Source organism: Lissotriton helveticus, chromosome 3_1 (genome assembly GCF_964261635.1).
Source record: "Lissotriton helveticus chromosome 3_1, aLisHel1.1, whole genome shotgun sequence".
In the NCBI taxonomy this organism is placed as follows: Eukaryota; Metazoa; Chordata; class Amphibia; order Caudata; family Salamandridae; genus Lissotriton; species Lissotriton helveticus.
Window position 1 is genome coordinate 325,640,727 of NC_136061.1, and position 25,149 is coordinate 325,665,875.

The 25,149-nt window shown below is 47.0% G+C and overlaps 1 protein-coding gene across 7 annotated transcripts in view; it reads right to left on the reverse strand.

The window, feature by feature from the left end:
- Positions 1–25,149, reverse strand: part of NLE1 (notchless homolog 1) — a 249,687-nt gene that overhangs the window by 124,090 nt on the left and 100,448 nt on the right. For all 7 annotated transcript variants that reach the window (XM_078679913.1, XM_078679915.1, XM_078679916.1 and 4 more), the window contains 3 exons: positions 19,378–19,475; positions 1,345–1,537; positions 10–145 (listed from right to left, as the gene is read on the reverse strand). In XM_078679913.1, coding sequence (XP_078536039.1) covers positions 10–145; positions 1,345–1,537; positions 19,378–19,475 — 427 coding nt within the window. The remainder of the gene's footprint in view (positions 1–9; positions 146–1,344; positions 1,538–19,377; positions 19,476–25,149) is intronic.

A 25,149-nucleotide genomic window follows, 5' to 3' on the forward strand; every position in this document is an offset into this window, starting at 1 on the left:
TACTCTTACAGGAGCCGTGCACATCCTGTGGATTAATTGTAGCTTCCGCTGGTTCAAAGGCTCCTGTGCGCAGCACATAGTCTGTACTGAGTGCCATGGTGTTCACCCAGTGGGCATGGCCTTGCAGTGTCCTGCAGAGCACTCCCTGCAACAAAGAGAGGCATTCAATACGCCACACAGCTACAAAGGGCAGCAACGTCGTCACATCATGAAACAAAAGCGACATTTGAGTTCGGAGGGAGTCAGAGAGAGCTACACTGAAAAAAGAGGCCGAGAGATAAATAGAAAACAGGGCATCAGAGAGGAAAAAATAAATTTCCAATAATAAAGAGAGTGAGAGAGAGAGAGAGAGAGAGAGAAAAAAAAAAAGAGAAAAAGAGAAAAGACCAGGATCTAGAAAGAACAAGATATGGAAAAACAGAAAAAGAGCTAAAGAGGAGCAAAGAAAGAGATAAAAGGCAGGGAAGATAGAGAGAAGCGAAACTGCATGGGAGAGGTGACGAAAGAGAATGAAAGATGGACAAAGAAGAATGAAATGGCAGTGTCAGTGAACGAAAGAGGTAGTTTGTGTTAGATAAAAAACAACGTAAAAACAATATAAAGTGTAAAGAAGAAAACATGATCGGTACAGGGCATGTAGAAGACAAAAGGGATAGCGAAATGACTGAGTACAAGAAAAACCCATGACGGACACGAGAAGGTCCACGGCAGTGCTTAGATACCTACAGATTTAAAAGCTCTATAAATTCACAAATAATAGTAAGAAAGCAAAAAAAAAAAAGAGCTCGAGGAGAAAACAGGAGAGATGTTTAACTGGACAAATAGCTCATATTCATTCAGTACATTGAAGTTTTGAGCCTACCATGAACAAACCACCCAAACGATTGCCAGATTTAGGTGCAGAATTATAATCCAACCAACATTTTAGCATATTTCAATTGTATAAAACAAAAACATCTAGATACATCTATGGCATGGACATGCAAAGCAAGCATCACTTAATTAGCAGGGAGGTGGACAATCTACTCAGATTATTTTCAAACTCTTCTGCCCAAGAACACAAATGATAGGCTGCTCTCTTTCGTAAACGGGGACGAGGTACTGAAGGTTGTCTTTTAATGTAAACTTTTACTTTATCATAATTTTAATCTCAAACTCAGCTTAAAAATTAAAGACAACAGACTTGAGTGGAAATTATGGTAAAATTTTGGACCATTCTCATGGCATCAGATAAATTATCTTCTTCCTACTTATTTGCTTTAGGTAGCTATTGTGTGCTACTACCACCTTTGCCAACAATCGCCCTGCCCAAGTTCAAGACCTTTTCAATATCTATGTACTTACATCCTGGGCTCGCCAAACCTTGATCGTCCGATCCTGGGATGAGGAGTATATGAGGCCGTCACCCCCCCATTTCACACCAGTTACACACTGCGTGTGGCTCGTAAGAATCTTATCGCATTGCCCTGAGAAAGCATCCCACATCCGCAGGCTGCAGTCTTTTGAAGCACTGACCAGGTAGCGACACTCAGGATTCCTAGAAAAAAAATGGGGTTAAATTAAATATAGATCTCTCCCTAACAGAGTTGCAGACCTTCTAACTGCCCGTCCGATCAGAGGATTCACACAAATTATTCTCTGCCGAAATGTTTTACCTGGGTTTCCCGGGCTAATTTAGCCAAGTCTCCAGATATAATAGATTCTGTTGCTAGATCTGAACATTTTAATGACCCTCAATTTACTATCAATAAAACTAAATAGCAGTTCGAAAATTTCATACCAAAAAACCACCGAGGTCACAAAATGGGAGAAGCATCTAGACAGTCTCCAGAGTGATTTAAAAAAAAATGTTTTTAAGAGGAACAAAAGCAAACGGGGAGGTGCAGAGTGACCAGTTTAAAGGGCCCAGAATACCACAGAAGTACCGAGTTTAAAGATGGCCAGGCTTTTTACAAGCAATGCCCTTTCCACCAAGAGCAGAAAAAAGGATAGATGTGTACTTTCCCAAAGGATTATGAAGATCTGCCGGCTCCTTCCTGCACTGCTCCAGACATGTCCTCTGTTTCCCTGCACCCCCATCTTCTGTCCCCTTCAATCACTGCTTTTGTGCAGCGTGACCTCACTTGCTGCATGCAAACTCATCTCATACAACCTCATGACATCCTTCCTCTTCATTGCAAGCTTGTTTGTTCTCAGTCAGTGCACTGCTGCAATGACCTCCTACTCCACAAGCTCCCCAGATCTTGCTTTCACACCAATGCCTCCATCCTCTCATGTCAGAAATAGTCTACTTCTTTTGGCTGTTTTAGGTCCGCTGTTCCTTTCCTTCAATCTGCCCCCAACACCACCATTCACTGCAGCTTTACTGTTTCACCTACAATGGTTTAACCTTTGCAAATCCCAATCATGCAGCTAGCTGGATTAACTCCGCCAAACACTGGCAACTGGTCACCCTAGACCAGCGCGAAGGAGCCTCTCTGCCTTTGAGACCTGACCCAGTGATGGTGTCTCCCATCCGCTGTGACTCACTGTTAACGCGTGAGGGTGAATCCACGAGTGCCCAGCAGGACGTTAATCCTTGCCGCAATCCCCCCAGAAAGGCATCGTGATTCGGAATCACCGGCCTGGACATCGAGCCTTGAGCCGGTGTGTGCGTTTCTGTCCCGGAGCTCTCGCCGCTATTAGCGGGCCGTCCCAAGAGCAGGCAGTAGCGGGAAAAAGGTGCAGATGAAGCCCGGAGTGGCCCTCACCAATGGTGGAGGCATACGCCCAGCCGGGATCAATCATTACATTTCTAAAGCGCGCTACATAACCGTGGGGGTCTCAAGGCGCTGTGGTGGGGGGGGGGGCTAGGGGGTGGGGCGCTACTGATCGAAGAGCCAGGTCTTGAGGAGTTTTCTGAAGGCCAGCAGGTCCTGAGTCTGTCATAGGTTGGTTGGGAGAGTGTTCCAGGTCTTGGCGGCGAGGTAGGAGAAGGATCTTCCGCCGGCTGTGGTTTTCCGGATACGAGGGACTGTGGCGAGAGCGAGGTTGACTGAGCGGAGGCTTCAGGTGGGGGTGTGGAAGCGGAGTCGGTTGCTGAGGTAAGTAGGTCCGGTGTTGTTTAGTGCTTTGTGTGCGTGGATGGGGAGTTTGAAGGTGATCCTCTTGTTGACGGGGAGCCAGTGCAGGCCTCTCAGGTGGGGTGTGATGTGGCTGCGGCGGGGGACGTCGAGGATCAGTCGAGCCGAGGCGTTCTGGATTCGTTGTAGTCGTCTCAGGAGCTGGTTTGTGGTTCCTGAGTAGAGGGCGTTCCCATAGTCGAGTCTGCTGGTGATGAGGGCCTGGGTGACGGTTTTCTAGTGTCGATAGGGATCCATTTGAAGATTCAGCGGAGCATTCGGAGGGTGTTGAAGCAGGACGCGGAGACGACGTTGACTTGCCTGGCCATGGAGAGGGTGGAGTCGAGGATGACCCCCAGGTTGAGTGCGTGGTCCGTGGGTTCCGGGGCTGTGCCTAGCGATGTGGGCCACCAGGAGTCGTCCCAGGCTGATGGGGCAGGTCCGAGAATGAGGACCTCCGTCTTGTCTGAGTTCAGCTTAAGTCTGCTGTCCTTCATCCCGTCGGCTACTGCCCTCATTCCTCTGTGGAGGTTGGCTTTGGCGGTGTGGGGGTCTTCGGTGAGGGATATGATCAGCTGGGTGTCGTCGGCGTAGGAGATGATGTTGAGGTTATGTTGTTGTGCGACGTGGGCGAGAGGGGCCATGTACATATTGAACAGCATCGGGCTGAGGGAGGATCCCTGTGAGACGCCGCAGATGATCTCGGTGGTTCTTGAGCGGAAGGGTGGGAGGCGGACACTCTGGGTTCTGCCGGAGAGGAAGGATGTGGTCCAGGCCAGGGCCTTCTCTTGAAAACCGGCGTCATGGAGGCGTGCTGATAGGGTGCGGTGGCTGACTGTGTCAAAGGCTGCTGATAGGTCCAGGAGGATGAGAGCGGCTGTTTCTCCCTTGTCCATCAGGGTCCTGATGTAGTCAGTGGCGGCGATGAGGGCGGTCTCGGTGCTGTGGTTGCTGCGAAAGCCAGATTGGGAAGGGTCCAGGATATTGTTGTCTTCGAGGTAGCGGGTTAGCTGTTTGTTGACAATCTTCTCTGTCACTTTTGCCGGGAACGGGAGCAGGGAGATGGGCCGGAAGTTCTTGAGGTCCTTGGGGTCCGCCTTGGGCTTCTTCAGAAGGGCATTGATCTCGGCGTGCTTCCAACTTTCCGGGAAGGTGGCTGTCTCGAAGGAGCAGTTGACAGTTTTCCGGAGGTGGGGCGCGATGGTTGTGCTGGCATTGTTGAAGACGTGGTGAGGGCAGGGGTCCGGAGTGGATCGAGTTCATGGTTTTGATGGTGTCTTCGTCGCTGGCGCTGGACCAGGTGGTCAGGCGGCTGGTGCGGGTGATAGTCACAGGCGTGGTGGACTCGGTGGTGGGTGCGGGGGGTTGGAGTTGAAGCTGTCGTGGATGTCGGTGATCTTGCGGTGAAAGAAGGCAGACAGGGAGTCGCACATGTCTTGTGATGGTGGGATGTCGTTGGTGTTGGAGCTGGGGTTGGAGAGTTCTTTTACGATGCTGAAGAGCTCTTTGGTGTTGTGTGCGTTGTCTAGACGGTCCTTGAAGGCAGTCCTCTTGGCAGTCCTGATGAGTTGGTGGTGTCTGCGGGTGGCGCTCTTGAGGGCTGTGTGGCTGTCTGGTGTTCGGTCGTGGAGCCATTTCTTCTCCAGCTTCCGACAGGTGTGCTTGGAGATCCGGAGGTCTTCGGTGAACCATGTGGCTTTCTTGTTGGTGTGGTTGGTTGTGGAGGTCTTGAGAGGGGCGAGGGTGTTGGCGCAGCCGTTGATCCACTGTGTGAGGTTGGTTGCGGCGGTGTCTGGGTCGGTGGGGTCGGTGGGTGGTCTCCGGGCGAGGGTGGTCGTCAGTTGTTCCTCGGTGACCTTGCCCCAGCAGCGGCGCGGCAGCTGTTGGGTGCGGTGGTGTGTTTCCTGAAGGTGAAGTGGACGCATCTGTGGTCGGTCCAGTGGGGTTCGGTGGTGTGGTTGAAGGAGACGTGGGGGCTTGCGGAGAAGATGGGGTCAAGTGTGTGTCCAGCGGCGTGGGTGGGTGTCGTCACGAGCTGTTTGAGCCCGAGGTTGTCGATAAGGGCGATGGAGTTGGCGTCGTTGTAGTTCTCGAGGTGGAAGTTCAGGTTCCCGAGGAGGATGTAGTCCGTGGAGGCGAGGGCGTGGGTGCTGATGGGGTCGGGGATGGTGTCGCTGAACTGTGGTCGGGGTCCGAGAGGTCTGTAGATGAGTGTTCCTCTGAGGGTCGTGTTGGGGTCGGTGTGAATCTGGAAGTGCATGTGCTCGGTGGTAGTGAGGGTTTTGTCGGTGTTAGTTGAGATTCTGATGGAGTCTTTGTGGACGATGGAGATTCTGCCTCCCACTCCATTGGCGCGGTCTCTGCGGGAGATCTTGTGGCCCTGTGCGATGGCTACGGCGATGTCTGGTGCTGAGGTGGCGTTCAGCCAGGTCTCTTGTCAGGAAGGCGACGTCGGGGGCGGTGGAGTCTAGGAGGTCCCAGAGTTCGATGTCGTGCTTGCGAGCGGAGCGGGTGTTGAGGAGGATGCAGCAGAGGTGGTTGGGTTCTTTAGCTAGTGTTTTGGTGGGCTGGATGCTGGTGTAGCTGCAGGTGAAGGGTCCTTGGGTGCGCTTCGGGGTGGCCCGGTAGCAGGGGTGGGCTCGTCCGGTGTTGAGTGTGCGGAAGGTGCTGGAGTTGTAGTGCAGTCTGGCGTAGCGGGGTGCGCGGGGTCCAGCGCTGGGCGCGGTCCAGGCGCAGGCGGGCTTGCCTATGGCGCGCCTTCGGCGCGCCAGCTGCGCGCGGCGTCCTTCATAAATGGCGAAGTGGGAGGGAGGAGCAGGTGGGAGCGGGGTGGCCAATGGGCGACAGAGGGAGCGTGGCACAAAAGGAAAAGGGGCGGGCCGCAGGGAAGCGGGGGGCACAGAAGCGGGAAACAGTCACGGAAAGCACAAAATAAACAGGCAACAGGTACTAAACAGGGCACAATGCAGGAGAAAAACACTGGGGGCAGTCAGCAACAATACTTCAGGAGTGCGGGTGCAGGGGCGAACTTGCGGCAGCAGCGGTGAGGGCAGGAGTCCTCGTCACACAAGAGGGAGGGGGGGAAGGGGAGATGAGGGGGGGCGAGGGGGGAGCCGTGCGGTGTGTGGAGCTCAGTTTGTTTGTTATGAATGTGACACAGTATGTTAGTGTAATGGATTAAAATTGAATGCATGTCTTGTCTTTTTTCTATGTAAAATACTGTATTCTTATTTCACTGTTCTTGTACATACTCTCACATAGATTTTGTAAATAGGAGCTCCCCTTGTAAAATTTGGTTCTAATTGTTTGATTATAAATAATTGTCAAACGCATTTGATTTTTTAAAAGAAACAAACGTATAATAAATAAATAAACTTTTTTAGATTAAATCAGGACTGAAAGAGTGGTCCATGCAGGACAGTTGTCTTCTCATTGCTCTGTGAAAGAGAGAGAGAGAGCGTGAGAGTCAGTCAGTCAGTGAGAGTCAGTCAGTAAGAGAGTGTGAGACCGTGAGAGAGAGTGTCAGACAGTGAGAGAGAGAGTCAGTCAGTGAGACAGGAGGCTTACACACTCCGAACGAGGGTGTGCACTAAGGTGCGAGACTGTGCTGTTGTGTGAGACCATCAAACATAGTGCCACAGTCTCTCACCAACATAGTGAGGCTCTGCTCCAAATATTGAGCACCACATCCACTGAGTGACAAAACTGCAATGTGTACGACAACATTAGAGTCTACAGGGTGACCAAGAGTGGAGCGAGACTAAAAACCAAACGTGAGACACGCATACACTCAGTGCACAGAGGTGGGAGACTCAACACGCAGTCCGATTGGAGTGGGTCTATGCCTCATTGTGGGACCCATATCCGCCTAGTGAGGCTTTTCATTAGCGTGTAAGACTCACGCCAAAAGGGTGAGGGTTGCACGCTCCCTGATCCAAGACTGCGCCAAAACCTGTAACTCCTCTAAAAACAGCGGCGTCATTTCGCGTTGCACGACTGTGCGAGACTCACACATTTTGAGTGAAACTGCACCAAATGTGTGGGACCCTCACCCACTCTATCCCCTTCTTTTCCTTTCAGGGTTTGCACGAGAACATTAACGTCTTTATTCCTGACAAGGTCTGACAAGGCCTGGCAAGGACTGACCGGTCTCTCCCGCGAGCCCTCTGTGCACGGAGGTCACCCTGACAAGAAGGAGAAGGCCCTTCCGAGAAACCCCTCGCCAGCGCACAAACGGGAAGAGCAGCTGGGTCACGTTCTCGGCAACCTCGGGCGAGCACAGAGCGCAACCCTCACTGGAAGCGAGCTGCGTAGACGTGGTCCGACAGGAGAGGCCCTATCAGACAAGAAGCGCTATACATGGTACAGAAGTCCATCTCTACCCCCTGGGCGGTAGCCAGCTGTTGCCATTGTGTTCTGAGGGTGGGGTAAGGCCACCTAGACCCACCCCCACGGTATTATCCAGCAGAGGGGTATTCCCAAACCCCCTCCATCTAGGGTGGTAGCATGCTGCTGCAGTTCTGGCCCTACTACACCAGTTTCAATTTTAGGGCCTCATACTCTTCTCTGGGAATGGGTTAGTGTACATTTAAAACCGGTTTATTTCACCATCATGACCCAAGGCTTCCCCAAAATAAACACCAGCGGGCGGTGAAATTCTCAAGGTCACAGGTTAATTGCCACTTGACTTCAAATCGAAAATCATGCCCTCTACAAACCTACCCCCAAAGGCTGGGAAAACGAATGAGTCTGCGCAGCTAGTCTTTCTGATACGTGACAGACTTGTCCCCGGCCTTTCTGGCCTATCACGTGCCTTGCAAAGATGCAAGACTTCCCGATAGGGAGGCGGTCCGCACACGCGCACACACACACACAGCTCACTGTCATTGGCCGGGCTTCTTCTACACGAGCTCCAGTTGCAATCCATGCAGGGTGTCCCGCGTCCGCTGGATGGATGGCTCAAGGCCTGCACGTGCACAGGACCAACAGGAAGTGACAGGAAAAACCAGGACTGTGTTAATGCCGGGATGCAGCAGAAAAAAAAAAAAAACCCACAAGCGCGGCCTCGCGGCCGCGATACTTAAGAGTACTCGTGCATGCAGAGCATCTGCCTTATGGAAGAGAGAAGCAAGGCGCAATAATTCCAAACAGATGGCGTCGCTGCTCGCTCCTGCAAGGCAAACACTCTGCATGCACAAGTACTCATTGGAAACAGTGCAAACCATGCACGTGTTTCCAAAAAGTAGAGAGCGATGCCAAGAGGTCCCTCCTAAGCAGCGCTTGCGCGCTGCGTAGGCGAGACCTAAAATTCGAAATGACATTATAACATGCTTAGAAACAGCATCTAGCCCAACCCAGGTAATCATGGCTTTTGATTCTATAATATCGGAGATTAAGTTCCAATTATTTAGGAAAAAGTCTACCCCTAAAATAGCAGGGCCAAGGTGGTTCGAACAATCCTGTACTAAGTCCCTAAAAGCTCTACATCAAGTCCTCGGGTCAAATCCTAGAGATATGGCCCTAGTCAAAATGTGCTGTTCCCAATAGAACGAGGCTAGGAAGATTAGAATAAAATCCCTAAAGGAAGAAGCATGGGAATAACTCCATCTAGCTGCCATTTCCAAAAATCCTAGGGATTTCTGGAGTATTATTAATGCTCCATTCCTTAAACCATTATTAGCTCTAACACTGGATTTCCATGTAGAAGAGGAGTCGTGGGTCTCATATTTTTCTAGCATATTTAATCCTAATTTGGAGGGGGGAAACCACAGTTTTTACCCAGGTGGTCCTAGTGAACCCCCCCCCCCCCGATCTTTGATCATCACAAGATAAAAGTAGCCCTCATGCAGTGCTCTGGAAACAAAGCACCAGGACCAGATTGTACCCCTATAGATTTCTTCCTTGACCAGCCTTGGGGTCCAGTGCTGACAAACGTCTTTAATGTTATAGCTAAAGTGGGTCCTCCAGACTCATAAAAGAAATCTATTTTAGTTCCAATTTATAAGAAAGGGGACAAAGCCAAGGCCAAAAATTACAGGCCAATTTCGCCGCTAGATAGCACAGCTAAATTAATGTGAAGAATTTTATTAAATAGACTAGAGGAGTGGGCAGACAGCAATAAGGTTTTAATCCCAGTCCAATATGGTTTTAAAAAAAAGGTATGGGCTCTCAGGACCAGTGCCTTAATTTAATTTAAGCCTATTAATCGCCAAGTACGCTCAAGTAAAATCTGAAAGATTGCACTTGGCGTTTATGGACTTGTCGGCAGCGTTTGACTGCGTGGCACCTCAACATCTATGGAGGATAATGGAAGAAATGGGCATAGATGAGGCTATTATATCTTTTATTAGACAGCTCTACTCATCAGCCACTGCCTGCGTCAGATACGGGAGAGAGGGGGAGTGCACTAGGTCGGCAGGGTTGTGTGCTTGCCCCATTTCTTTTCTCTATTTACACCAATGGGGTGGAAGCTCCCCTGGACTCAATAAAAAACGTACCCAAAGTTAATAATGTTTGCACTCCAATTCTCCTGTATGCTGATGACCCAGTGCTAATTGCCCGCACAGGTCTCGCCCTTCAAAAGTTACTAGATACTTATGTATCCTATATGTTAAAACTGGGGCTTAAAACCAATGAGGCCAAGTCCTTTATTTTAATTACTGGCCGTAAAAATAGGACTTCTATATTTCAGGACAGAAAATAGCCATTACTGATAACTTTTCCTACCTTGGTGTAAAGTTTGATAGGCAATTATCATGGTCAAATATGCTTGCTACTAGAGGCTTATCACCTGAGTGAAGCATTATTGCCCTACACATTTATTACAAAAATTGGGAGAAAAAACCCATTGACATGGCAAAAAAAGTTTACGTAGCAAAATCAGTCTCTGTAGCAACCTACAGGGCAGACATTTGGGGCTATATTAACCCCTCCGCCCTACAAATTACAGAGGACACATTTTGGAAAAAACTTGAGGGCCTCCGCGTAAACTGCTCCAGTCTCATTGCTCATGCAGAATTGGATGTCCCTTATGTGACCGACACAATTGCTTTGGGTCCGATAATGTTGTGGCATTTCATATGCAGAAGGAAATCTATCCATATCACACAAAAGTTAATTGAAGACTGCCTATCCCTGGAAAATGCCCACAAGATCCCAGGGATTTTCTATATTAGATCTACCTTTTCATCTTTAGGATTAGAACGTCTATTCTCTATGCCTAGCGCCTGTGAATTTTCCAAAAAGAGATAAAATCCAGTTTCCTCAAATTAAGGGCTGAGGCAAGATTGAAAACAAACTGTACAAAAGTATCAGTCAAAGCATATTTAGAAAGCCCAATGGTACAGGAAGGGCTAACATCTTATATTTTTACGGTGACAAATTCACGTCACAGATTTTTTCTAATTAGATTTTGTTCGAATTTTATTCCATGTATGTTGGCCCATCCAGCTGGAATTTACTCCATAAATAAATTGCCATTCTATCCTTGCGATGGTTTTTCTGCACAATCAAATCTACATGTCTTCTTTTCTTGCAAATTGTATGCATAACCACGTAAAAGATTTATTTTACCCCTGATGCGTAAATATGATTTTAAACAATGTCATGTCGCCATGTATTTTCTACAATCGTTGCCTACTCCAATGGTCTGTTTTTCTGTGGCGTCCTTTTTAATCCAATCACAAACAATTAGGAAATTGCACTATACCAGAGAACGAATTCTAAACTGTTCCCATCAGCTGGCTTTTACTAACTGTTCCCAAATGGTGTTTGTTATGATGTTTTTATCTTTTTTTAAATCTTTTTATGCATGTGTATCATGTATAGATGTTTTCTACTGTACTTTTATGATCTTATAGTGTAAGCATCGAATAAAGTAAATTGACTGACTGTAGCTTTGCACATCTGCATTTCTTTGGCTAGTTCACACCCCAATTCTTTCTACATGGTTGCAGCTACTCTTTCATCAATGCTTATATTGAACTGAGATATCAAATCAAGCATTAGTGGAGCTTTAATGAGAAATAAACGAAATGCTACCACAAACATTGCCAAACTGTGCCCACGCTGCAATGTAATATAATAGGAAAGCCACTGTTTTTGAAAGAGGGTCCTCTATTACAGTGGAAAATGTTCTCACCAGCTGACAACCAAATACTACCTTCCTTTATGCATCAATATACCTTCAATATACCTTCCATGTACTTATGGATCTATATATTTATTACTTTTCTTATAATTCAGCATATCCCATGGTCTACCCTGTTTCTCACCCTATACTGCTCTCAATATATCCTCTACCTCAACCCTCCAACTCATCTGAAGCTGCTTTCTACGACTCTTTCCAATGTACTACCCTATTTCTCATTCTATACCTCTAACAATATATCCTCTACCTCCACGCTCTCATTCATCCCAGACACCATACCGCTACTATGATCCCCAAAATGACCTGTTCTAGACTCTTCCCTATTCTACCCCTCCTTACATCATCTCACACCTCTTTTACTATTCCAATGCCCCAAAACAAGCATTCTAAAGCCTTCACTCTGACCCTTCCCTCTTCACCTTCCTTTTACTCATCCCAAGCCTCCTCCTATTGCTATGAGCTCCAAAACAAACAAACTATCCTTTTCAATACAAATAACAGACTAACATATCCAAAACTTAAATTACTTTCATATTTCACTATACCAATTCACCAGTAATACTTCATGGGTTCCAGAGTAGCATGTTACTAGCTGAAAAAGCCCTTCAACGCCCCATCAGGTGTAGGAAACGCTATATAAATGCAAACCTTTTTTCGCTCTTCTATTCCGCCACTATCCTTCTCAATCCCAAAAACTGACTGACATATCTACCACACAAATTACTTTCATATTTCACTATACTAATTCACCACTAATCCTTTATGGGTTCCGGAGTAGCGCGCTACTTGCCCAAAAAGCGGTTTGACGCCTCATCCGGGGCAGTAAGCACTATATATATGCAATTACAGTACAATTACAATACAATACATAGTAACCTTTAATGCCCTAAATGCAGCATTTTGTTCTTCGATTTTCTGCATAAATCTAATACACTATGATTAATTAAAGCCTCAAACAGTACTATCCATGCCACATTTCTCCATCAGTTCTTATACAAATGGCATGTCTTGTTTTTTGTCACATTAGACAGACAATAAAACTGTTTGCAAAACATTCATCTTCTGTTTACACAACCGGATGTCATTATAGTTATACTCTTAATTCTGTGGACACACTTTCAGCTATAATTCATTTAGCCTTCAACAGGACTTGACATACTTCTCTTATTCCATTATCTTAAGGGCAGGAACTTCACAGAAAAACACTCATGAACCCTGCAGTTTAAAGACAGAACAAATTACTAATAGTTCAGAAGCACATATTCTTATTCTCGGAAACGTTTCAAATATGCAGGAAGAAGTGCTTCGGCTAAAAAGAAAAAAAATGTATTCTCAATCCCGGTGTTTTGGTCTTATACTGCATTTCATGGTATAAGTAGTAAGGACCTATATCGCAAACCGGCCCCAACTCGCAAGCCGGCCTCATACAAGTGCTGCTAAGTACATTAAATTCTGAAGGCAACTTGCTTTATCGCCGTAATAGCTGTGACTCCTCCGGACAGCGACTGAGACCTACTGACATTGGCTGGTTAGGATAAGACTTCTCGAAAGAGATGATGTCAAAAACAAACATTTGTATATTTTGTTTGAGAAGTCATGGTGTAGCTTTATCTCAAAAAGGAAACCAACAAGTATTGGCAAAGTGAATAGGTCTCACCATTGCGACAGGCAATGAGGTATGGGTAAGCATCTGAGAGGAGGGAGGGAGAGCTGGATCAGCAAGACCGAAGACGACGCGAGGGAGAGGGGAAGGTGACAAAGTTCAACCAAGAGGAAGAGAAGTACATGAGGGAGACAACTCGAAAACACCTGCAGTCTAATGGAGTGCACAACACAAAACAAAAAAGTAGTGCTTGAAAACCCAAGCAATAGAACCTGAGGTGCCAGTCAATCAAAGCGACAGGAAAGAGGCGATATGAGAGGTACAATTACAAGTTTGAGGAGCTGGTTCACGAATAAGAAACAGGCAAACAAGAGCGACAAGGAAAGCCAACTAATAGGAAGCAATAGGTGGGCTCCAAGTCCCTCTGTCAATTCTGTTCTGTTACATTACATTTTGTTCAGAACAGGTATTAACTTACAATCAGGATGACTTTTCTTTTAAAGCAGTTGTGTACATTTTTCAAGGCTTATTCATGTCCATCCAAAGGGAACAACGTCTCTAAGACATTACATGCCAAAATGTGTGTAGAATGCAGATACAGTCTGCCGCTATGCTAGGCAAAAATCCTATCACTGCGATACCGCAACCAGTCCTGCCCTTGTTCACCTACTGCACATCTTGTCAGGTGTAGGTGATCCAGGCAGGGGTCCAATGGAGTTGTGTCCACCTTCGACACAATTCCATGCCTTGAAAATGTATATTTGAGTGGACTGGCGGGACTGAGGTAGGTGAGGTGCAAGAGACTTAAGTGGATTCTAGGTATCTGGAGTGTTTGCAGATTGAAGGCGTTATTTACAGAGGTTTTTTGGCTTTGTTTTTGAATATTCCTCCATAAAACTGGAAGGCAAGTGGGAAAATGCAGCTGCATAGATGTCCATGAGTCTTTATCCTGAAACAATTGTGTTGTTGTGCCTTGGAATGGGAGAGGTTTTAGCTCATTCCAAGATGGCCACCATCTAACGGATCGTGGCACAGACATGGTTTCTCTATGACCTAGTTGCCACTTTAATATTGTTGGAGATTTGGATAAGATGGCAGCCACCAATAGGAGGGACCTCATCATGCATCATCCCTTCACTTTCTCACTATAGTTATTGGTTGCTTTGTAACTAGTTTTACACTTAGTTTTCACACAAACAAACGTGTATAGCAAATAAAAAGTTACTTGCCTGTAACAAAGGTTTTGCAGCTACTTTTCAAAATTCAGCATGCTGTGCACTACTCCAACATCTAGTTGCTTGGTTGGGAAACACATGCTGAAATAAATGCTCCGGGGTCGACTATAAACCAGGCATATATCATTCATGATGAGCAGCTCTAGCCCTTCAATATCCACTCTGCAACTGCCATCTTCAGATTCTATTCACCTTTGAGGGTGATGTGTGAGGGCATTATCTTGATTATTTAAATGTGTTTATGCATATTGCAGTATATTTCTTTTATCCTCCACTGCTCTTCGCCTGGGAGGTGCCAAAACCTTTGTCTGTGCAGATACCAAAATCCTGAAAGGCTTACTCTGAAGCCTCTACCTCCGTTCCAGAAGTTAGATCTCAACACCATGGGTTAGATGGCCAAAGGCTTTTCTTTGCAAGTTTTCAATGTCAGGGCCCCGTTTGACAAAGCACAAGCCTCACGTAGAGTATTGTCAAAATCTAGACAGAGGCTTCAACTGCAGACACCTTGCAAATCCACTCGTGTATATGGACGGTTACACTTGTTAGATTCTTAAAGGTTTTCTATTTATCTTCGAAAACAATTAAATGACCTAGAAAGACATCCTTTCAGTTATAAGTCCTGATTTGTGCATGGTCAAAACAGTTAATGATTCTCAGAAATTCGTCTCCAAGGTCCATACTCTTTGTTCCCTTTACAAGCCTAGGAACGGACTTATTCGGGTCAAGTAACTTCTCTCCCAGCAGATGCTTGAGGTTTCTGTTGGATATTTACAGAAATAAAATAGTTAAATTCAGAACTTGATGGCAGAAAACAATCTTAAGATGGTGGTCATGCAGTGGGGCATTGCGGGTTTACAATCAATGCCATCACAAGTCCTACAGACAGGCCCTATGGTGGACTCTCAACCTTGTTTAAAAAATAAAAAAAAAAAGGAAAACAACATGGTTTTCCAAACCAAACTACAGAATGGATCAATAATGCACAGCATGTGAATTTAGATAGGGTATGCTTTAAAATAAGAAATATAAAAGGGGAGCCAAGAGCTGCTAAGCAACTTTTGGAGCCGACCAATTCTGTGCCAGGAGGCCTCCCGGATCTTAGTCCTTTTCACTTCCATCAGTTCACATTAAAATAATCTAGACTAAGGAAAAAATGGTGAACAGGTTCATAAGGACGGAGAGTGACTGACTACCCTTATAAAAGTCAGAACGATGAGCCACTTGTACTACTTGTTAGGTTCCATATCACTCCCTCCGGGCTTACGGAAAGGTTTCAGGGTATGACAGCACAGGAACAGGCAGTCTACTTGTGGATTACTCTTTTTTTGGCAGGGGGATGTTTAAATAAGCGAACTAGATCTGAAGGTATTAGAACGCTGTACATGAGCAACAGTTGCGTGAAAGATTGATATATTCATTTTTGTTAGGCAAGGGGAGATGAAGTGATTTGTCCAGAACCACGGGATGTTGAGCGTCCCTATCGGGCTTCGAACCAGTCTCCCCAGGTTCGAGGTCGACCACCCTAGCAGTTAGGCCAAATCCTCTCCCTTGGCTTAATCAAATACCCAACCTTGCGTTTCACCTAGAGCGAACGCATGAAGGAGGTCTTACATTGACTGCCCAAAGATGTTTAAATAAATATGGCACTGGAAAAAAAATAAAGCTGCTTTAACAGCAACAGAATCAATGGTCTCTAAAGGCAAGATACTAGTCAAAGCATTATAAGACCCAAGCAATAGAAATATTGGGTCTTTATTTGCAAAGAGAACGGGTACCATACGTAAAGAGGTCTGTTGAAGTCTTAATTTCATTTGTGCAGTAATGGTCAGGGAGACTCCCGTACGTCCTGGTTATTAAGGGCCAGATGTACTAACATCAGGAATACCAATTTGCTACTTGCGATTCTCTTCGAACGGCAATTAGGAAATCGGTATTCCTAATGAATGAAACTCTTGAGTTGGGTTTCATTTGTGATTTCTATGTGGGTCGCAAATAGACTTACCTCATGCATATTAACGTGGTAGGTCGCAACTTGCGATCCATGACATTTTGGTCGACCGTGTCAGAAATGCTGGCATTTCTGGCCCGGCCCTGTCATGGGTGGTATCCTTTCTTCAATCTCGCTCCCAATCGGTTCATTTGTCTTCTTTTTCTGCTCCTCTAATTTCTCTATCGTGTGGTGTTCCCCAGGGTTCTGCTTTATCCCCTCTCTTGTTTAATCTCTATATGCAGCCTCTTCTTGTCTCTCTTCGTCACTACTCTGTCACCACCTTTAATTACGCAGACGATCTGCAGCTCATTTTTCCCATCGACCCTTCCCCTCTTTCTTGTTCTAATTTTCAAAAGACTATGCTTACCATCTACGAGTGGATGAACTTCAGCCAGCTGAAGCTCAATCCTAGCAAAACAGAGCTGGTTTTGTTTGGTGGGCCCCAACATCCTTGGTCTCCCAATTTTTGGCCCCCTGCCCTCGGCTCCCCCACCTGTCCAGTTGACACTGTAAAGAGTCTAGGCGTTACCATCTCCAGTGACCTTTTGATGCGGCCGCACATTAATGCTGTAACCTCGGCCTGCTTTTATCATCTCCGCAGAATTGGGAAGATCCGAAGTTTCCTATCACAAGAGGCCCTTATTCTTGTTGCCCTGGTTACCTCACGCCTAGACTACGCCAACTGCCTATACGTGGGGATCCCTGCTTGCCACCTTTCCCGACTCCAACTGGTACAAAACCAGGCGGCCAGATTAATTTTTCAGCAGCCCAAACACCAACATGTCACCCCAATGCTGAAAGCTTTACACTGGCTCCCGGTTGCGCAACGTTGCATCTTCAAAATGGGGTGCACCATTTTCAAATCTCTTTTTGCCTCCGCTCCTGTCTTCATTTCTCTCTGCTTGCACTCCTATGTTCCTTCCCGACATCTCAGATCCTCTGCACACAATCTCCTGATCACTCCTAGGTTTAATCGTAAGAAGCACGGTGGCGCCTGTTTTTCTTTTCTTGCCCCATTCACTTGGAACTCTTTTCCTCTCTCTATCCGTCTTTCATCTGACTACTCTACTTTCCGTAAAGACTTGAAAACTCATCTGTTCGGTCTTGCCCACGGTTAGCTGTTCCCACTTCCCTGCCTTCTTCCACTGGTCATTGAGCGCCAAGAAACCAATTGGTGTATGTGCGCGGTATTAAGTTTTTTTTAACATAACATTAGGAATGGCAGCCATCAGAGGGATGGTGGCCTGCTGAGGTCAGCAGACCACCATGTATGTGATTTCTTTTTAATAAACCAATCTTCTTTCTTTTAAATCTAGCCTATTTTCCTTAAAGGAAAACTGGATGTGTTTAACAATAAAAAGTGAAACTTTGCAATTGAATTTTGGAAGAGTAGGCAGTGGTCCGTGGAATTTGTTTTCCATTGTCAAATGTGAAGGGGTCCCTTGCGAACCCCTTCCCATTTGCGAAGGGGTTACCACCTTCTTCAAGAAGTCGGCAAAATATTAATGTTTTGCAACCGTAATTCAGTCACAAAACTTTCATCCCATTCAGATTCAGTATTTGGAAGGGACACTAAAAATGCCCCTTCAAAATAACAAATCACAAACACACAATGCGATTCAGTACCAAGTTACCAAATGGCAATTTGTTTTTTGTACATATGTAAAAGGATTTTTGCAGTCGGAAACAGCCTGATCGTCCAATTTCTACCGCAATAATACTTCGTGCATAAGGTCTTCAATGCTTTCCCTAGCTAAAAGGAAGGTATGAGATAGAGGAAAGGAAGAACTCTCAGATTTTTAAATTTGACCAGACCTGGAGCAAAGAAAAACAATCTTACCTTTATTAAAGTAAAATGAAAAGGTGCAATATATGCTATGCACAGCTGAAATCAAAGACTATAAAGTTACCAGTTCAAGGACAGCCACAGGCCTATACACCAACACAAAGAAAATAATATTCAGTTCCCACACTGCATGGTCTTTTTACTCTGGGAAATAAATACATGTCTCTTCAAATAACATTTCAATACATTGATCTGCAAGGTTGAACAGCAAAAATTATATTTTGGCCTATGGTGGCTAAATAGGATCCAAAGGAATCCACTTTAATAGCAGATCTCGGCAGGTAGGATACAAAAAGGACAAACTATCATACTAAGAAAGTCCCAGGTGATTGACTTTTCTATCCAAAGACCAATGGTAAAACCGGAGCCACTTACATTGCCTCCTATTAGAGCGCTATTCGAGGATTCCTTTTGAAGCTTCCACAATGACCGTACAGTAATGCAACAGGACGAAAGTGGCTAAGATCTGTGAATGAGGGAAGGGGTGAACAGATATACACTTCCCCTTGAGAAAGACTGCTATGCATAGCACTCATGTTGCTCCACCAATGATGCCTCTATGATGGAAGATGGTGCAGCACCACAAAGTACAATGTTGTTCAGAAATCTCACCAGCCATTCTGACATTCCCGGCACAGAGATAATAAAAAATAAAAAAATTAAATTGGACAAGTCACGCCCCCAAACACTTTTTATTAAGAGTACTCTAAAACACAACGTCTGGATCCCAAAAACACTGTGCAGGTGTACAACATGGCCCACATGATTTAAACGATGTTCGATTGCCAGACATCTCCAAGATTCTCTCTCAACAACACTGCTACCGAAAGAGGGGCTGGTATTAACCATCGCCCCATATTCAATCATCTTCGCAGAAATCTATGGCTCAGCAAATTAATACTTTAAATCTTGCTGGTGGAATATGCATTACGCCCAATGATCTTTATATATACATACACACAACAGTGTACCACCATCCAAAAAAAAGCCTTCTTAGCTCACACCAAACACCACGCACTCCTTTCAACCCTCTGTACAGAGAAGCATCAAAAGAAATCATCCAAGCACTAAACCGGATATCAGAGTTTGCCATGCAAGGTACTACGTATCCAAGATGCTAGCTCACACGACGAAGGCATTGTTACATACCCTTATATAGGGTGATTTGATTAAAATCTACCCAACTCTCTAGCAGAATGGCAAACAGCTAGTTTGCAGATAGTTGTCTCTTTATGAACTTGAATGGCAGACATTTGGAGTGGAAATGAAAATTAAAAAAACTGCTGAGCAACTTCACATACTAATTGATAACTGCTTGGGGCAACGGGCAATTTCACACCTCAAAACGTTTACTCAGTTCATGTCTCAGGAAGGCTAGGTTAATGTTTGATGTTTTACACTCCAATACAAAGTATGTGTACACATGCCAATTACAATGTACGTTTTTACTCACAGGTGGAGAGGTTCCCAGCACAAACAAGTTATCCACTTTGAATGTCCAATCAGCACTCTCCCAATCTGCTTTCCTGTGCTTGGGTCCCACAGAAATATCTAAGCACAAGAAATGAAGACAAAAACAACTGTGACCAATTACTATTTGACTGTGTGGAGGAACACGCACAAAAATGGCATTTCAATTAAAAGGTGTGGTAGGAGAATCAGGTCTCAAACACCCTAGGCTATTGGGGTTTGAGTGCCAGGCAACAACCTAAACCTAAGATGCAGGCACACGCACTGCGAAGGAATAAGGGAACATGCCAAGCAAGATAGGTGGGAAACACTTAAAGCTAAAATACGCTCGAAAAAACTATGGGACACACAAATATCATTAAAATAGTAAGATGGTTCCTTGGCTTCTGTTGTTGGTGCCTCCTCTTGGGCTCGGCAGCTGTTTTTGTTCTGGACATGGACTCTGTACTTGCTGTGGGCTATTCTGGCATGGATCCCTTGGAGTTGGAGGGGGGGTTGAGTGCTGGGTTGCGGGGGGGGGGGGGGGGTCGATTTGGCCGTTGATGATGCCGCTTCTGGTCAGTTGCCTTCCTTATGATATGTTTAGTCGCCGGATACGGGTTGGCTCAGGTTCGTCAGTTGCCTTCCAGTGGGATTTCCAGGGTGGTCCCTCGGCTGGGCCTCTAACTTGGGAGGGGTCTGAGTGCGGGTGGGGGTCCAGGCACGTTGGCTGTAGAGAGCTTGGGGGTTCTTTTTTGGTATGCCTGTTAGTATAGGGACTTGGAACGTTAAGGGGCTCAACTCGCCTCAGAAGCGGCAGAAAGTATGGAAGTACGTGATGGATCATCAGATGTTGTGGGGCTTCAGGAGACGCATTTGGCGCGCAGGGACGAGCTGCGGCTCAAGCATAAGGCGTATCCCCTTATATATCGGTCTTCTGCATCTACGAAACATAGAGGGGTGGCCCTCCTTTTTCGCGCTGCATTGCACTTCCAACCCATTGAGGTGCGCACTGATAGGGATGGCCGATGGCTGATGGTGAAAGGGCTTGTTCAAGGGCGGCTATGTTCTTTTGTTGTGGTGTACCTTCCTAATGCAGGTCAGAATAAGTTCTTCCAAGATTTATTGCAGAAGGTGGGAGACTTTGCTGACGGTCAATTGTTCCTCCTGGGGGATTTCAACTTGGTGTGGGACAAGTCGGTGGATAGCTCGGGGCTCCATAGGGCTGGGGCAGGGTTTTTTTCGGCATCTACGCAGCAGCGGGTGGGGGAGTTGGGACTGGTTGATGGCTGGCGCTTTTATCACCCCACTGCCAGGGATTACACTTACTTCTCTCACGTACATCACTCCTACTCCCGCCTGGATCACATTTTTATCAGTCAGGCCCTTAAGGGAGATGTCCTGGACTCCACCATTCTTCCGCTTTCGGTGTCGGACCACAGTTTGCTGGTGCTTAGCCTCCGTTGGTCATCGACTAGCGGTGGACAGAGAAAATGGTACTTCCCGGCTTCGGTGATCAGGGATGATGCCTCCAATAAAGCCTTGCGGGTGGCCATTAGGGAGTTTTTTGAGCTTAACCCTGCATCTGATACATCGGTCACTAACACTTGGGATGCCTTTAAGGCTTCCATTAGGGGCACGTGCTTGGGCCTCAATGCCCGTCTTAATAAGGAGCGGCGTAAAGACCGGGAGGCTCTGGAGGCGGAGGTGTCCCGCCTCGAACAGGCCCATAAGCTCAATCCCTCGAGAATTACCCTCCGACCCTTGACCGCGGTGCGAGGGAAACTGCGGGCTCATTACAATAACAGGGCTGAACTAACGATGCTGAGGCTGGGGCGACAATCTTACTCCGGTGGGAATAAGGTGGGACGGCACTTGGCACGTCAGCTGCGAGATAAGAGGGAACGCGAATATATTGGAGGGATACGGGATGAGGCGGGTGTATTGCAACACAAGGATGAGGTGAAGGCGGCTATTTTTGGACGCTTTTATGCGGACCTGTATGCGGGAGACAGGCTCGCCGCAGAGGCTCAGAGGGAGTACCTGAGGCGATTGCCCCTCCCGCGGATCTCCGCCGAGTGGAATGGGTTGCTAGATGCGCCAATTACCAGGGAGGAAGTGCTCGAAGCCATTCAGGGCTTGAAGTTACACAAAGCGCCTGGACCGGATGGCTATACGGCGGTCTTCTATAAATCTTACGCCTCAGAACTGTGTGACTTCCTAACTTCTCTTTTTAACGACATGGCCGTGTCCGGCTCCTCGGCCGGCTCCCTGGCGGAGGCGGTGGTTACGGTCCTGCCTAAACCCGGGAAGGATCCCGCCCATTGTGCGTCATTCCGCCCCATTGCACTACTTAATGTAGACGCTAAATTATATTCCGCGATCCTGGCGCATAGATTGCAGGATCTGTTACCTGCGTTCATACATCCGGATCAATCCGGTTTCATCAAGGGGCGCCAGACCCACGATAATACTCGCAGGGTGGTACACTTACTTGAAAAGGCCGACAGGTTCCGCATCCCAGCGGTGCTGGTGGGGTTGGACGCCGAAAAGGCTTTTGACAGGGTGGATTGGGGCTTCCTATTTAACACCTTGACCGCTTTCGGGTTTTCGGAAAAATTCATCACTATGGTGCGGGCCAATTTTAGCTGCCCGAGGTCTAGGGTGACAGTGAACGGGCATATGTCGGAGTTTTTTCCGCACTCCAGAGGCACCAGGCAAGGGTGTCCCCTTTCCCCGCTCCTGTTCGCATTAAGTATTGAGCCATTAGCGATGGCGGTGCGAGAGCACGAGGGGATTCGGGGTATCCCGTTCACGGGAGAGCAACACAAAATCACGCTCTTCGCGGATGATATTTTATTATCGTAACGGAGCCGGAACGTTCACTGCCATGCCTTCGGGAAGCCCTGCTGGCCTATGAGGCGGTGGCAGGATTCAGGGTTAATTATGGCAAATCCCATATCTTGAATCTTACTCTCTCTCAGGAGGAGGTAGAACGAGTGCGGCCCTTGACTCCTTTGGCTTGGGCGGATGGATCACTGGTCTACTTGGGGGTTCACCTGACCCCGACGGTTGGCGGGCTTTTTTCGGCCAATTTCCCACCTTTGTTCGCAAAGACCCGAGTTGAGTTGGAGAAGTGGAAGCCCAAATTTATATCTTGGCTGGGCAGGATCCATGCTGTTAAGATGGTTCTCCTCCCCAAATATTTATACTTATTTCAGGCCTTACCCATCCCTCTTCATAACGAATTTTTGCGGCGTCTCAGAACTCAGATACTGCGATTTGTGTGGCAGGGGGGCCGGGCTCGCCTTTCATTTACGGTGTTGCGGCAGCCGAGATCCGAGGGAGGAATGGGTCTTCCTGATCTGCAGCTTTACTATAAAGCGGCGCAATTGAGAGTGCTGGTGGAGTGGTTGCAGCAAACGTCGGAGAAACATTGGCTGCATATGGACCGGAGCGTGGCTGGCAGATCGGTCTGGGACTTGGCGTGGAAGCCCAAGAAGGACCGTCCGCTGAACGCCTATATCAGTACTCCTACCGGTACCACACTGAAGGTCTGGGATTCCTTAGCTGCTGATGAGCGATGGACTACATTCCCATCGCCGTTTACGCCTATACACTTCAATCCAGCTTTTCCGCCGGCGCTTCGGGAAGGGGTCTTTGATGCCTGGAGGGAGGGAGGCTGCCGGGCGTTGACTCATCTGTTTCATGGGCGGGTACCCCTAACCTTTGCTAACTGTATGAGGGATTACGGGATATCCCATGCTGAACGATTTCGTCATTTACAACTGTATCACTGGGCCACCACACCCGTGATAATGGAGGCGGCGACGAGACCCCCATCGCCTTTCGAGGCTTTCATATTGCGGTCGACTGTCATGAGGGGAGCCATCTCCTTCTTATACCAGCTTTTGCTTAAATCGGCGGTGACACCTAGGCACCGCTACATGGGCCAGTGGGAGGTCATGTTGGGGAGAGACATCTCCGATACGGAGTGGTCGGCCTTGTGGCGGGACATGACGGCATTTAATCATTCGCTCCACTTGCGGGAGGCTCACCTCAAGACGCTGACGCAGTGGTATATGTGCCCAACTCGGCTTCACCGTATCTATCCGGCCACGTCTGACCTATGCTGGAGGGGTTGTGGGCTTCTTGGGGACTTCCGCCACATCTGGTGGAACTGCCCAGTGATTAGGCCGTTTTGGGAGGAGATTCTCTCGCATATCAGGGACATCCTTCACTATCCCATAGAGGACGATATTGCCTTTGTTCTGTTGGGATTGCGTGAACCCGGTCTTGAGCATCAAACCCGGGCCGACAAGAAGATTTTATGGCTCTGTCTGGGCGCTGCCAAGCTTACGCTGGCTGCTGCCTGGAAGCGGAGTGAGGCACCGGCAATATCTCTGTGGCACGCCCGCCTCTGGAAGCTTTTAAGCATGGAAAGGATGGCGGACATCTTCCTGGGTAAATTCAAGGATTTTCAGTTCCAATGGGGCCCGTTAGTTGACTTCCTGTCCAAAGGTCTGCCCTCAGCTGTGTGTCCTGCATCCTTGAGGTCGCTGCATCTCTTTCAGGTTTAGTTTGGAGGTCGACTGTGCGGGTATGTGTGATGGGGTCACCACCATGGGGGGGTGGGGGGGGAATTGTTTAATTTCTTCTTGTTCTGGTTACTCTGGGTGTTTACTGCTCATTGCTGGGTCCATAGCTGTTTGGATGTGATGTACAGAACATTGGTTTGGGGACCCTTCCCCTTGGCATCCGCCTCGACCGCTGATGACGCTGGCTTCACCGAACTGTTGGTGCTATGGCTATAATCACGGGGCACGGACTTGTTGTGCCTTCCGTGGGGACAATGCTTCTGAATCCGTGTCCTTGCAAGGCGGAATGTGTAGCACCTAGATGACCTTTTCTTCTGTGTTATTGGTTGTACTTTAAACTGCAAAATAAAAATTTTACAAAAAAAAAAATAGTAAGATGGTTGAATATTGAAAATGAAGGCCGCAAGATGCTTATTCTGTATGATGAAATGAAAACCCTTAACCGAAGGATGAAGTAATAATTCGGAGTCTTTAAACTCCAAAACCTGCTCCCACAGTGTGGCTCTAATCTTTAGGCAATGAAATCGATTATTATTATTAAATATATCCAAAGCACAGCGCACAGTCACTGCAAACTGCTTTGTGGTCTCATTCAGAGGAACTGTACAGGAGGATGAAAAGTGTGACAATATCGAATGTTTTCTTGATTTGATGCGTATCTAGAAGTGTTTTTATTCACAGGAAAAAACAAATTCTGCAATCGTTTAAGAGAAACTGCACAAGCATATTTAAGTGATTAAAATATGCGTTTGTGAAAAAAGACTTATTACTGGAATGCCTCTAGGATAGAGGATATCAAGACTTTGTGGTAATATTTCTAGCACTCAATCTATTTTAAGGATGTCTTGGAATCTGTCCTGCACCAGTAAGAAATCAACACCCATCCTCCCCTTTCATCTCAAGAGAAGTCCATACCCTTGTCAGACTCAATTCATGAGACCATCAGTCTTGCTCAGCTGTAATGGATTGCTGCAAAACTATGCACATTTATCGTGTGTGCGTGCGGTTTAGTTATGTAGAACAGAACACTGCAGTTCAGACTGCACCTCATACTCAACGCTCTGTGTAGACTGGTTGTAGTCAAAGACCCTCGGAGTCAGGGTGATAATTCTCTATGCGGCCCAAACCTTGTCAGATGACCTGCTCCAATGATGCTAAGTGCATCAAGTGACACAGCC